At 41.0% G+C, this 14112-nt stretch overlaps 1 protein-coding gene across 4 annotated transcripts in view; it reads right to left on the bottom strand.

The window, feature by feature from the left end:
• Window positions 1-653: 653 nt before the first annotated feature.
• FAM107B (family with sequence similarity 107 member B) overlaps window positions 654-14112 on the bottom strand; it is a 61286-nt gene continuing 47827 nt past the window's right edge. For 3 of the 4 annotated variants that reach the window (XM_042872810.1, XM_042872807.1, XM_042872808.1), the window contains 3 exons: window positions 9910-10093; window positions 5196-5349; window positions 654-3767 (listed from right to left, as the gene is read on the bottom strand). In XM_042872810.1, the coding sequence (XP_042728744.1) occupies window positions 3651-3767; window positions 5196-5349; window positions 9910-10037 (399 nt within the window). In that variant the 5' untranslated portion in view covers window positions 10038-10093 and the 3' untranslated portion in view covers window positions 654-3650. Of the gene's footprint in view, window positions 3768-5195; window positions 5350-9909; window positions 10094-11251; window positions 11272-14112 lie in introns of those variants that run through there. The other variant, XM_042872809.1, reaches the window with a different exon arrangement.

The raw sequence follows: 14112 nt of genomic DNA on the forward strand, positions 1-14112 counted from the left end.
TTCATTTCACTGCACTCTGCTCTGTCTCCCCATCCACCAACACCTGTCTCCTGCTAGTTGGGGCTCTCCAGGATGAGCTGAGGTTCTTGGGGGTGAACTGATCACTCCCACCTGTTCCAACCGTGTCTCCAATGCCCTGCCAGCTTTTCCTCCTTCTCTTAACTAAGATTTTTCTTTCCAAGGCACAGAACAATCTGACTCTAAACCAGCAAATCATTTACGCACACACTTTCTTTCACCTGTCCAGGGTTGAGTGGTAGCTAAATTAAAAGCCCCTTTGCAGGACTGAACCCAGGAGCAGACTCGTTACTGCTTCCTCACTGCCTCTTTCAATGGAGCGGTGATAATGCTTGTGGTTCCAAGGCTGAATTCTGCTTTGATAAACTTAGAAGAAGGAATGACTGCCAAAATTGTTTGGTTCCCATCAGGAGTTTTCCCTCATTGCCTCACTTTGCAGTGGCTGAAAAGCCCTTTTTAAAGATATGAGGAGATAACAGGACTAAGAGACACAACTTACCTTGCTCCTGCAAATTACTTTGTCAGTTGTTTTGCGTATACAAACACAGATGGAGTTTTAAGAACCTAGAAGTCACCACAATCTTGATGCTTCACAGTTTTGATTCCAACAGGACGTGACAGACACTGCTGCATACTCCAAGCATGTAGAAGATTTTATTAAGCATGACTTTGGTTCTAAGTATTCCTCATTTTTGTAATACCTTTAGTTAAAAACAATTATACAAGAGCAAATACAAAAAATATTAAATTATGAAAACAAATCCTTTAAGGCTCCCTTTTTTATATTTATATATATTTATATATGTACACTCAAACAAGTGCAGATATTAACAGAAGGTTAAAGCCACAAAAAATCTAAAAAATTTACTATTATACTATCAAAAGCAAGAATTTTTTAAAAATACTGCCTTATTAGAGGCAGAAGTGGTCAAAGTAAGCAAGCCATTTTCAAATCACTGAAGTATTTGCAGGATTGCTTCAGATCCCCTGCAGCTGAAGGACAGATCAGGAAGAGCTCACCTCCATTGGCAAGCAGCCGCCCAGGACACTCATGCTCTGATAGCTGACTACCACAAAGAGCTACTCATCCCAGCCCAATCCTGACATTAAAGACAGGCTTTTGCTTGTCAAATCAATAGGAGAGTGATTTGGGTTCCTAGACTAAAAGGTCAGCAGGATTCAAAGATGCTCTAATGAACACACTGAAGTGAAAACAAAAACAAATCTACTTCACACTGTATGTACAAGGGGGTTTTCTGGCCACCTGTGTTTCGTAACATGAAACTACCCTGAATCACAAGCTGATATGGAGAGGAAGCAACACGCTTTCTGCTTTGGAAGGCCCAATCCAACGCTTACAGAAGTCAAGGAGAAACTGTTGTCTCCACTGACTCCTGTGCCATTTGGATTGCACCCAACTCCACTCATTTTGCTGTGCCTGCACAGTAGGATTGCCACATTCACTGAAGACAAAGGGCTGCAAAGAAATAGCCTGCTGAAGCCAGAGGAGGGTTTCCTCACTGATTCCCAGACATTTCCACACTGAACAGCAGGTTAATTGTAGAGTGGAATCCAACAGACAAAGCTGGGTAGGCTGGAGAATGGTAAGGTTAAATGTGTGGCATGGAACTCTGGTATGTAACACTGTCCCAACAATCAACAATATGGAACAAATCCAAGCAGTGCAAGTGCCAGAACTGTAGGTCCTCTTCTTATAGGGGAAGAGTGAGGGAGAATCTGCAGCACTGAGTGTTCCTCTTCTGAGAAAATACAAAGAGTTATATTTGGCCTTTGTTCTTTGTAACTCCATAATCAGAATGGTCTGGCAGACCATCTTCACATTTAATCATCTAGATATGAGTCACACTGCAAATCTAAATCAATGGCAATACACTTATCACAATTCAATTTACTCCTGATATGATTATGTCCTCATAATAAATGCCTGGATCTTGAGAAACTGAAGTCTGTCTCTAAGAAACACTGCTAATTGTGAGCGTTTTGTGCCACGTGCTATGCTGAAATTGTGTTCAAAACGTCTGATACTTACAGGAAAGGCAAAAGAAACTAAAAAATCAAACCAACAGACCCTCCCCCACAATACAAACATGCCACTGTTGATATTAGTAAAAAGTGTTCTTGGACAGTTACGTCCTTTGTAAATACAAAGTCAAAATCATTTCATTTAACATCCTAAGGCAAAGACTATGATTAGATCCTCAGCTGATATGGATGAGTACAGCCTTAGTGAAAGCTAGGAACATGCTAAGCAAGGAAGATGAGGAATTCTCCCCACTTTCTGAAGACAAAGCATCTACTCGCACCAGGTAAGAATCCAACTCTATAATCCTACATGAGTAATCTGTTCCCCCCCTCCTCATCCCAGGCTTTCCTGGATAACTAGTAGTCATAAGCATGAAGGACCAGATTCTGCCATCCCTATAAAACTGAACAGTATTTTATTTAATGGCAAGTCATGGAATAACTCGCAGAAAGGCAGAACGTGACAGAATTGGACCTGAAGAGTCGGTGGTAAAACATTTCCCCTCTGTTGAAGTTAGAGGAAGGACGGGATAAAATGAATGTCATTTTATGCCTCACTTCAGGGAAGAATTCTCCATTTTGGTAAATCCCAACCATCAGTTTGGTCTGGTTTAAACACTGCTCTGTTGCAGGAGCTACAGAAAATTCCTTCAACAGCTGAGCAGGAATTGATGGCAGAAAAGACTCCTGATTTCAGTTCCAGCAAATGAGTCATGTGCCAACACTGCACTCAGACCAGCATGTTCTAGGAGGAGAAAGGCCACAGCAGTAAAGTAGGTAGGATTTAAAAATACAAAGGTTAGAAGACAGGTCATTTTGCATTGAGAGGTAAGAGACGTAAATACACAGGTAGCACTGTACATAACATTTTAAGTTTAAAGAAAGAGATAAATCAGCTTCTTGATTCTCTAGTGAAAGGATCATCGAATTTCTGCTCTTTCATAGCCCAGATTCTACATGCAAAACAGGGAGAATTGGGCTTTAAGGCTGCTCACCTGTTCACTGCTGGTGAATTTTAAGCATTCCCATTCTGCCTGCAAGTGCCTGTCCCTGTGGGGATGGGCATCGATGACCAACACACCTCTTGTCATCCCAGATTTGATACAAATTCCAACTGAACACCAATAAATTGTGAGACATACACAGGCTTTAGGTCTAGATGGAGAAAACTTATCTGCACAGTAAAGTTGCATAAGATATCACAGGAGGAGTTTGTTTTGATTTAAAGCAAAATATCATCTGTGTACCTCCGCTAAACTAGAATCACAAGAGAGAAAAAGCAGTGCAACACTGAAGAAGCTTCCCCACTATCCCTGGTTAGAATCTCTGAGTAAGCACTTCCATAAGCACTGGTCCATGACACTGAACTGACAGACTCCCGATGCCACGCATCAGTCCCACAACTGCATTTGGCAAGTCGATCTGTTACAGTCTATCATCCACTCGTCCTAGGAAATAAAAATCTCATCTTCAGTAAGTGTCAGGTGAATGCTGTTCTTTTCCCTCTTGATGGGGCAAATGTGAGACAACTTGCAAAAGTCTCTCTGCAGCCAGAGCAGGAAAGCTGGAAGTCTTAGTGGGCGCTGCCTCTATGAGTCTGGTGCTTCCGCAGCTTCCTGGACCGTCCTCCTCAAGTTACCCTTGACTTTGACAAATTCAGGTGCATTTTCCTGCTCTTCTTGTATCTTCTGTTGCTCCAGCTCCAGCTTAAAGGAGATTCATGTGTTAAATATAAGCATATAAAAGAGAAAATCAAAAGAAAGGACAAAAATGTAACAGTTTCAATAACTGGTCATGCAAAACAATTTAAACTGCTTCTTTTCTTTCTCTCCTAGAAAAAATAAAGCTGAATTTTTTTGGGACTATCTGTTCTCACAAACTATCAGCCTTTTCAAACCTTTGGCTGTAGATCATTCCAGCAGGCTACAAAAACCTGCACTATGTGCTAATGCAGCAGCTTACTTACACACTGCACAGAATAAAGACTGCTTAGCAATCCACAGTGAAGGCACACAGGTCATGTCACCAGAAAGAAGGAAACAACCCTTTAGAAAACTAACAAAAGCTCCTGAAAGGATCTTTGTCTTAGAACACACCATGGTCTCTCTGATTAATGGGGACCACGTTGCTGGTCTTATTTAGCTCACCTCAGTAATGCCTCCTTTGTCTCTGGTTCGCTGAGGAGGAACATGCCCTGTTACAGTAAATCACAACAACATTCCTCCATGTGTCATACTGTCAATTAATGACATCCCCATGATGCTTCCAAAGTCACAGCATTACTTGCAGTGAGCAGGCTTTTCCTCTCCTAAGAGAATTTTCTATTCTACCTGTGTCCTTGGGTGGCTGAATTCCAAATCAGGCATCTTCCCACAGACTGAGCCATTTGAAAGCTGACCTTATCTCTCTGAGGGCTTAAGGCAAAAGTGACAGGATGATATATTTAAAATTACAATGGTTTTCTCCCTCCAAAAATATTTCTATGCCTGATTAAGAAAAACTGTAATAGAAAAAAAAGGGCCAAACATAATAATTGATGTGACTACACCTCATTTTCAAGAGAGTTATTCGATTTAATTGATTTCTGTTGAGAAATTTAATTGATTTCTGTTTTAGAGCATTCATTTTTTTAGAAGTAAATACACAAGGTATTTAATTGAAGAAATTCTGCCTATCAGGTACACAGAGTGCCTTACGAGGCCCAAAGACATTTGGCTGTCCCTCTGCTTTGCAGTTAAGTTTCCCAGCAAAAGACTGCACCTCCATATAATTCTTTGTTTTAGGGTATGAGAATGCTTTCCTTCATCTGAAAAAGCCAATTCATTCATTAAAAAAACCCTCTGTAGCCTTACAAAGTCACCTCGTTTAGTACAAAGCCCAGAAGAAAGAAAAAACTGAGGTTTTTATTCACCAAGTATCTAGTTTTAGTGCACTACAGTCTACCATCTATTTTGGTGGATCATCTCCTCATACAAACGAGGCAGTGGTAGCGTGTGAACTGACTAATTGAGAAAAATTCATTTGCATTTTGTCAGAGGAACTGTGCAAAAATCATCTGCTGCTTCTTAGAAAGAGAGCACCAGGTGACTAGCTCAGAGATTGATGTGTGAAGTCAGTGTTATCTCCCATCTTACCTGCTCCAGTTTCTGCTGCCGTTTCAGTAGCTCTATTTCCAGGTCTGACTTCTTCTTCTGTGCCTCCTCTTCTTTTTGCTGTTTAATAACTTGATCCCTTTTTCTTTTCTCCATCACCTTTTGTAACTCTGGTTTGTTCTGAGGTGCAAGACCCCTTCAAATTAAATGGGAGTAGAAGGGAGAAGGAAACAAGGAAGAAAGATCATTTTTTAATAAGCTGACAAAACCTGTAGGCAGGTTTTCTCAAGTCAACTGGCTGCCCATTTAGGTACTTTGAAAGACAAATATTTAATTAAAAGCAAAAAATAGGCAGAAGATGTGTTGGTCTCCAACAATAAGTTGGAAATGAAGCCATATTATCACTGAGAATGTTTCCCTTTAACACACATGCTAATGTTTCTCCTGAATAATTCCCTGTTAGGGCTCTCATCTTGAGCCTTCCCTCTCTTTTTCTCTGCTCCAGAAGAACCAATTTTAAAAACATCACAAATCAGAGCTGAAAACTAATTTTGGAAAACAAACAAACAAACAAAGCTGGCTGATAATTCAGAGGGACTGCATTCTGACAGTCCTGCACTGGGTAGCATGTCCAGCTGCATGGACAGAACAAAAACATATTGTCCCTCTGGATTTTGTCACATTGCTTCTGGAAATCATTAATGCAGTCCTTCCTTGACAATATGACAGCTTTAGCCATGCCTGGCTGCTGCACTACTTCCATTGAGAACAGTGAGAGCTCCCAGGCTATGCTGAAAATCACACAGAAAGGGGCTAAAACAACAACAGCCCCACATAAAAAAAGGTTGCAGTCACCTTGGAGATCGGACAAAGGGGGAAGGATGATCTGATGAGATTTTAGTTAGTACCAAATGTTTTCTGAGCCCACAGCTCTAAAATGGCAAAGCTTACTCTTTGCAGTTGGACTCGATGATCCTTGTGAGTGCCTTCCAATTCGAGATATTCTAGGATCCTAATTGGAATACCCTCATCATTCCATTATTAGTTGGAGCAGAAAGATCCAAAATATGCCTTTGTTATTGTAGTTTTCAATGGGATGACTGTTGTATGAGCACATCGAGTTCAACATCAGCCATTTTTAACTTCAATCTCAAGAAATTCAGTAATCTGAGGAAGCTTTCAAAAAAAGCATATTTTTACCACTTCTCAGTGTAATATCTGTGCTCGCCTAATTCTTCCATGTGTATCTGATAGCATGTCTAAAAATATATTAAAAAGCCATTTTACAGTGGCATCTATGAGCAACTCCATATATTATGCAACATTCTATCAGTGTACATACCCTGGCAGCAAAATCAAATATTTAGCAACACCACATGCTGCTCCATATTTCTCATAATGCATCTCATGGCCTGAATGCAACAAGCTGCAAGACTGTATTAATATTTTATGTTTCATGCTATTTTAATTACATTTCAGCAGTTAAAAATTAAGTCAGGCAGAGAAAAGCTGAAGTAATATTTTATTATAATGATTACTGCTACTACTATTAACGACTTCTACTACAGCTGGGTCAGTGAGAGCTGAATCAATGGGAACTTCTACACTGATGAGCAGTGAAGGTAGCCATCAATCAGATGCAAGCTGCTAAGTAACGTTACACATCGCTGATTTGGGTGTCCAATTGATCCTAACTACAGCACAACTAACACCTGCAGAAGACCTCTCCATCTCATCAAAAGGGATCAGCAGTCAGGCTGTGAAACAACACCTGTAAGGTCAATCCTGTTCTCACTCCTGCATTTAGAGAGGGAAAGCAACAAGCAGGCTGCTACTGGATTAAGTAAGTGCCTTGTATCACCTCTGCATGATTAAAGTCTTAAAAGTTTTAGCGCAGAGCAAACAAATTGTGCTTAACCACTTCTATCAGAGCACTGAAATTCCTCCACATACGTGGCAATTTGCAATAGCAAAGCATACCCCTTATTTATCTATGTCAGAGGAGGAGGAAGTTTTTCACACAGATGGTGGTGAAGCACTGGAACAGGTTGCCCAAGGAGGCTGTGGATGCCCCATCCCTGCAGGCATTCAAGGCCAGGCTGGATGTGGCTCTGGGCAGCCTGGGCTGGTGGTTGGTGACCCTGCACACAGCAGGGGGTTGGAACTGGATGATCATTGTGGTCCTTTTCAACCCAGGCCATTCTGTGATTCTGTGTGTGTGATAACACAAACCTAATACCTACATCAAGGAAAAGCCTCATATCAGAGGTAGTACCACAGAATAAAGCACGGAGTCCTAAACATCTTTTCAAAGAAGATTTTCTGCTGCTGAAACCCTCAAAGTATTTCATTTCTGCACCAATAAATAAGGCTCTAAAATTAACAGCTGCAACTAATCAAAATCATAATAAGAGAAGAAGGGGTATTGAGGGCAGCACAACTGTTTTGTGTAATAGGATATTCTTCAGAAAGAAAAGAGCTTCATACTGGTTTCAAGTGCTTTATGCTTTCATAAACTTAAAAAGGAAAAAAAGTAGACTTAATTTAGTGCAGTCTCCACATCCTTTACAATAAAATCATAAGTTGAGAAACTTCAACTATCTTCCTTTCAATGCCTTTAAACTCTGTGGTGCTGGGAACTGACTTTGATGTTTAATCCCATTAACAAAAAAAATAGGACAAACACCTATTTAGGCCAGTTTCTTCCAATTCAGTTGGCATTCTGTAAAACATTTCTACTTCTTCCTACCTAAAGAAATGCTGTATTGTGTAAGCAGTTCATTTAGAATTAAGTATCTAAGCCTAGCATTTGTGAGGATTTTGCTGTTACACATAGAAAAGGCCCTTTTCTCCCCTCAAAACACCCCTCTGCCAGAAAGGGAAAAAAGGAGAAACTTTCAGAATGCAACTCTTCTGCCAAATACACAAATCCAGCTGAATTGAAGTAGTTCTTCCTCTACTTTACTAAGGTCCTGGGTCTCAAAAAGCCTGAATGGGTGTTAACAGCAACTTTTATTCTCAAATGTACTCTGAAATAGTTCTTTCACTTCTGCTTTGGGGATCCCCACACCCCTGCCTGTGGGATATGCCTCTTGAGTGGTTCCTTGTTTTGTAGACAGTCTGTAGAGAAGACACTCAGGTGCATCTGTTACTGCAGCCTTAAGTAAGAACTGCACAGGCAGCTGATAAATGAGGGCAAAAGACAAAGGAGCAAATCAAGTCCAAACCACTTCCTGATGTAGTAGCATCCACACTGCAATCCCTCGTAGCATTCGAGTTATCGGAAGAGATGTGAAAATGATGATTAAAGGATCTACTATCACTCCAGCTGCAAGTGGACAAGGAATATTAGGACTAAAATTATGTATCTTATTGAAGGATAAAATAAGATTCCTGAATTGCAAGTTCTGCTTAATCTGTGAGGAGGCAGGAAGACAACACGTCTTCACTTACTCCTGCTAGGACAGCCATGCAAGGTTACACTCTTGACATCAAAGTAACACTGGATATCTTCATCAAATCAGGAATCTATATAGATGTTAGTTTGTTTAAATGGTGGTTTGTTTAAATTGTTTAGATGTTAGTTGTTTAAATGGTGGAGTCCCACAAGCTTGGAGGCTTTTTCTCCTCTGTGCAGTTAGGCAGCTATTTTTTAGTGTTTTTTTTTCTTTTAAAGAGTTGTTTGTTGTTGAAGAGATTTAACAGCAGACCCTCATCTACCCCTGGGCCAAGCCCCTCTGTCTCAGCACAGTTGATGAAATCACGTTCCAATTCTTTACATCTTCACAAGCAATATATAAAGCAACAGCTGCTCAATCCCATCCAACTAAGAAGGAAGCAGAATTTGCAAAATACACAAAGAAACACTTGTGCAGCAGCAGAGCAGGCATCAGGCTATCACTGCAACGTAAGAAAGATCAAGTAAGCACAGAACAACTTCTGAAATAAAATATACAATTTCTTCAGCTTAGAAGTGCTGGGAATGGTGAAAATTCACAGATTTGATGATACTGTTGGTGACTATCAACTATCTGACAAAATCCATTTAGGTTGAGAGCTGAAGACAAAATAGAGTGCTGATAACAAATACGAAATGTGACGTGGGAGAACTGAACCTCTTCCTCATGAAAACAGCCTTTAGTGAGTATTCACAAATACCACATGGCAAGTCTGATTTACATAAGCTTTTACTGAGCTGATCAACTGAATGCTGAATGATCAACAACTGATCTTGTGTTTGACATCTTCAGTGTAGTTTTTGACTGAAACAGACATGGACGACCTTCAGTTAGATTAAGACTCAGATGAAACAGTAGAGCAGCCTATGGCTTTCTTACACAACTATTATGTCAGCACTGTTTTAGATTTTGTTGGTTATACATAGGTTTTTAAGTATCCCATTTGCAGCTGGCATAGGTAGCACCACTGATTACACAACACATAAACAGTAGGCAATACGGCAAAGCCTTTGTAATGAATATAATGATTCAATACTAAAATGGGTATCAAAGCTGCCTGAAAATAAAGCTAACGATTAAATTTGGAAATGAAGATAAAATTCTCACAGAAAGAAGGATTGGACCAATTGAACTCAAATTCAAACAAATAAACACCATGGTTAAGAACTGCAGTCTTTTCATCTACGAGGTTTCCATCAATGAATGTCCAGTGGGTGTGGGGACAAACATCATTTTGATGAAACTCAAGCTGTGTGTCTGGGGTTGAGGAACAGCACACGTGATTGTCAGACTTTTACCTTTTCTGATTCATAAGCAGCTCTCTATGGAGATCTTGATGATTCCGGGATGACTTCACAGGATTAATTAATTTCTGAGGTCTAATTAACTCAGGGTTGTCATCATCTATGTAGTCCGGTTCAGCCATAATCTTTCTTGGAATGGGAAATGGATCTTTGGGTTCGGTGTCCTTACTCACAGTGTCTGGAAAACAAGGGGGGAGGGGAAGACTATGGTAAATCAACACTGAAAGGTCTTTTGAAAATGTACTGAAACACGCAGAGGCACACTTTAATAACACACATGAATAACATTTAAGCTTTTCTGGATAGATTTTGTCTTAGTAAATTAATGTGCTCAGTACAAACACCAGTACCGTTTTTTTTTTAAATAGATGGCAATTTCAAAACCCTTCATCCCTTCACTGGGATACAGAGATTCCTCTCATTCTAATAGCTGGACAAATATTCCAAGTCAAACATGTGAAAATCCCTAATGATCTGAAATAAGTCATAGAATCGTAGAATAATTAAGGTTAGAAAAGACTACTAAGAACACACAGTCCAACAGCTGGCCCATCCCTACCATGGCCACTAACCATGTCCCTCTGGCTTTCCTTGCACACCTCCAGGGACAGTGACACCTCCCTGGGCAGCCCGTGCCAATGCCTCACCACACTTCTGAGAAGAAATCCCTCCTATTCCACTAAAAGCCTTGGCCACAAAAAGTTCAGCATCTGAAACAAAACACACTCAGAGCAGTTCTGTCTCCACTTGCTGTCCCAGAAAGCAGCACACAGAATCCAGCATGCTGCAGCTTGGTGAAACAAACATTGCTCTCTTGATTGGACAAGAAAAAACAACCTCACAGCATGTGGGTTTTACAGAGATGAATCAATGGGACATAAAAGTAAAAAACAGAGACCTCCATCAGCCTGACTGACAGAACAGCTGAATGCTGCATGCTGTAGAGTATGGAGCTCTGAGATGAGTCAGTGAACCACTGGGGTTTGCCACGTATCTTCCATTAGAAGCTGAATCTGTGTTTTAATTCAGATCCCACTGTAACCAGTGCTTACCTCTTGGCACAGTGAAAAGGTTTCCACTGTAAGATACCTTCATACAGAACATTACCAGCATGCAGCAGGGCTGCAAGCAGGCTTACAGATGAAGAAGGGAAACCACAGCACTCGTTTGTCACTGGATGCAGGGAAGCCATGCTGGATTTGAATGTGTCTAACATACCCTGAAAAGCCCTTTCAGTGTCTGTACTTGAAAGCACAATGGGGGTTGCGTGCTGTTATTGGTGCTACATCTCACACATCTAGCTTCTACAGAGCTAATCCCATGAGAAGCAGCTTACCAGAGTGAGCTGCTCTCAGGGTGGCCCTGGCATTAGTTTTTCATGGTGAGGACATCTGTAGCATTTCTGATCTCTGTGGGAGTGTTAGTTCTCACTGGGATCTCTGAAACTAGTAAAGAAAAAGTAGCTGTCAGCAGTGCCAGTGGTTCAAAACAACGTAAGCATATTGCAGCAGATGGCACAAACCCATTTCTGATGTTGACTATACAATAAAAATACTTCAGTCAGCCCTTCAGAGTCGTTCTTGCTTTACTCAAGCAACCACCTATCCCCACAAACACCACATACAAAGAACCCTTGGAAAATTCAGATGAGAAGAAAATCAGTTCTAGTCTAACCTCCTGCTGAAGGTCATATCAGCTATGGGTCAAACCAGGCTGCTCAAGGCTTTATCCTGCAAGGTCCTAAGTCCCCTAAGGCTGCACAGCTTCTACAGGCAACCTGCTCCCAGGCTCACTTTGTGGTGAACTTTCCCTTATGGCAGCTGTGTTCCAGTTTCTGCCTGCTGCTTCTTATCCTCCTGCCACGCACTGCTGGGAAGACCATGGTGCTGTATAATTGCACGTCCTATAAAAAGGCCAAAACTTAAGGAACTACCCCAAACAGAGCCTATTTCTCGATGCACATCACTTACAAGCGTGGAAGTTTACCTTCTTTATCAAATGACTAAGTAAACTAGGTTTTTTTCCCCTTTTATTTATTCTACATAGGAATGCAGCAATTCATACTTCCTTGGTATTCACGTCAGGCCTCTCAACAACTCTGGTATCTACAGGTTTATTTCAGTCAGAGGATGGGTATTAAGTTCTGTTCTTCTATACTCTCAGCTCTGTTGCTCTGGTAGGGCTGCCAGACTCTTGGAAGGCATTTATCATGCACAGCTCTCCATAAAAGCACCGTATAATCATAAAAGTATAGTCTTCTATATACAGTATAACTGTGTAATCAGCCAGAAAATGACCTGCTGCTTCTTTAAGACAAGTTTTCCATCTGCTTAGGCAAAGATGAAAAATGCAGAATCACCCACAACTGTTCGTCATGAACAACATATTGGTTTTCTAACATGAGCCCTCGAAAAATCAATCGTTTCTCAGAAAGTTTGATGTTATATTTTGCAACTTGTATATTTGCTTTTGGCAAAAACTTAAAGTGGAGTCTATTCTTTCTTCTGTCCCATGTCTATTTTTAAAAACATGTATTCAGCTCCAAGGTCAGAAATAGTGGTTTCCTAATGTAACATGAACTCTACCAGAAGCAAGCATGAATGAATGAAATTCCTTTGGGAGCTGAAGACGCTTTCCACATGTGATTAAGCTGCAAGTGATTTCAGCTAGGATTTCCAAACAGAGCTACCACTGCAGGGGACCCAGCTTCTGCTCACTGAATCCTCTTCCACCCTTTGCGAATCTGGGCTGGCCTGGCTGAAGGCCACCATCCCAGTCCTGCAATACGCAACCAACACAATCAGCACAGTGTGATTTCTACCCACACCCTTTCAAAGCAAACACTTAGGAAAACACAGGTAGATTTCACAAAGGGAGACTGAGGCCCCAAGAGTTCAGCACACAATAGACAGGAACCGTGCTGGAAGTGTAAATAACTACTGAGTTTCATTCTGATATTCAGACAACACGTCGGTACATCAGCTGAGCTTGGTAACAGAATCCCATAAGTTCAAAAACAAAGTTTAATAGAATGACAGAATCATCATGATTATTCAGTGAGTCCCTACTATTCATCACTGCAAAAGCCACAACACATAGAGCTGCTCTCAGATCATCGCAGTGGAACATGAAGTGCAGTACTATTACATGTCATTAGTAATGTTCCAGCATTACTGGAAAAACTGGGGAGGTTCAGGTTAGATATTAGGAGGAAGTTTTTCACACAAAGGGTGATGAAGCACTGGAACAGGTTGCCCAAGGAGGCTGTGGATGCCCCATCCCTGGAGGCATTCAAGGCCAGGCTGGATGTGGCTCTGGGCAGCCTGGTCTCATGGTTGGTGACCCTGCACATAGCAGGGGGTTGGAACCAGATGATTAATACGGCCCTTTTCAACCCAGGCCATTCTGTGAATGGTCTCTGCACAATTCTGTCTTGTGAATGTACACAAAGTATTTTATATTTTTCCAAGCCTTAATCCAAACAATCACTTGGCAGGAATATGCTGCTGGAGAGACTCCTTTCAGTCATCCACACATCAAGCATAATCCATTTCTGCATTTCACTGTTACCTTACAACAAAACTGAGATAAAGAGATTTGGATTCACTGGATGTTCTGGCTGAGCTTGTTCTCAATGTAATAATTGCATGCTAGAGGAATGCAGGTAACTTTTAAGGGGAACATCTCCAGGATACATGTCCATTTCTGGTGTTCTTCATTTTTTATTCCATCTACAGAGTTTTGTCCAGCAAAACTCCCCGCAAGACACGTGCCAAGATTGCTATGGACAGTCACTGGCATTTTGAGCAGATTCAAGGTAGATCTTAACAACACTGGGGGAAGGATTCTCCATATGCCAGAGTATTTGCAGCAACAGAGCTCATAAGGCTTCAGAGAAGGAAGTTCATGCAAAAAAAAAGCTTGTGTTTATATGGCATTCTGGGAGTTGCATTTATTTTCTCTTTGGTATTTGTCATACCAGAAATCACCCTACACACATGGAATCTATACATAAAAATTCCTGTGAGACACCAGACATTTATATGATTGTACATATAAGAGACATTTTCACCCTTCAAATGGCTCCCACAATTATTTGCAGCTGTGGAAGCAGAGGTAGACTTGAGGCCCCTTAAAAAGCAGACAAATAAATGCCTAGGAATACAGATGAACATCAAAATAAGACTAGTCTAGGAT

Source organism: Lagopus leucura, unplaced genomic scaffold, assembly GCF_019238085.1.
Source record: "Lagopus leucura isolate 7727_CA_CO unplaced genomic scaffold, USGS_WTPT01 Super-Scaffold_100008, whole genome shotgun sequence".
Classification (NCBI taxonomy): Eukaryota; Metazoa; Chordata; class Aves; order Galliformes; family Phasianidae; genus Lagopus; species Lagopus leucura.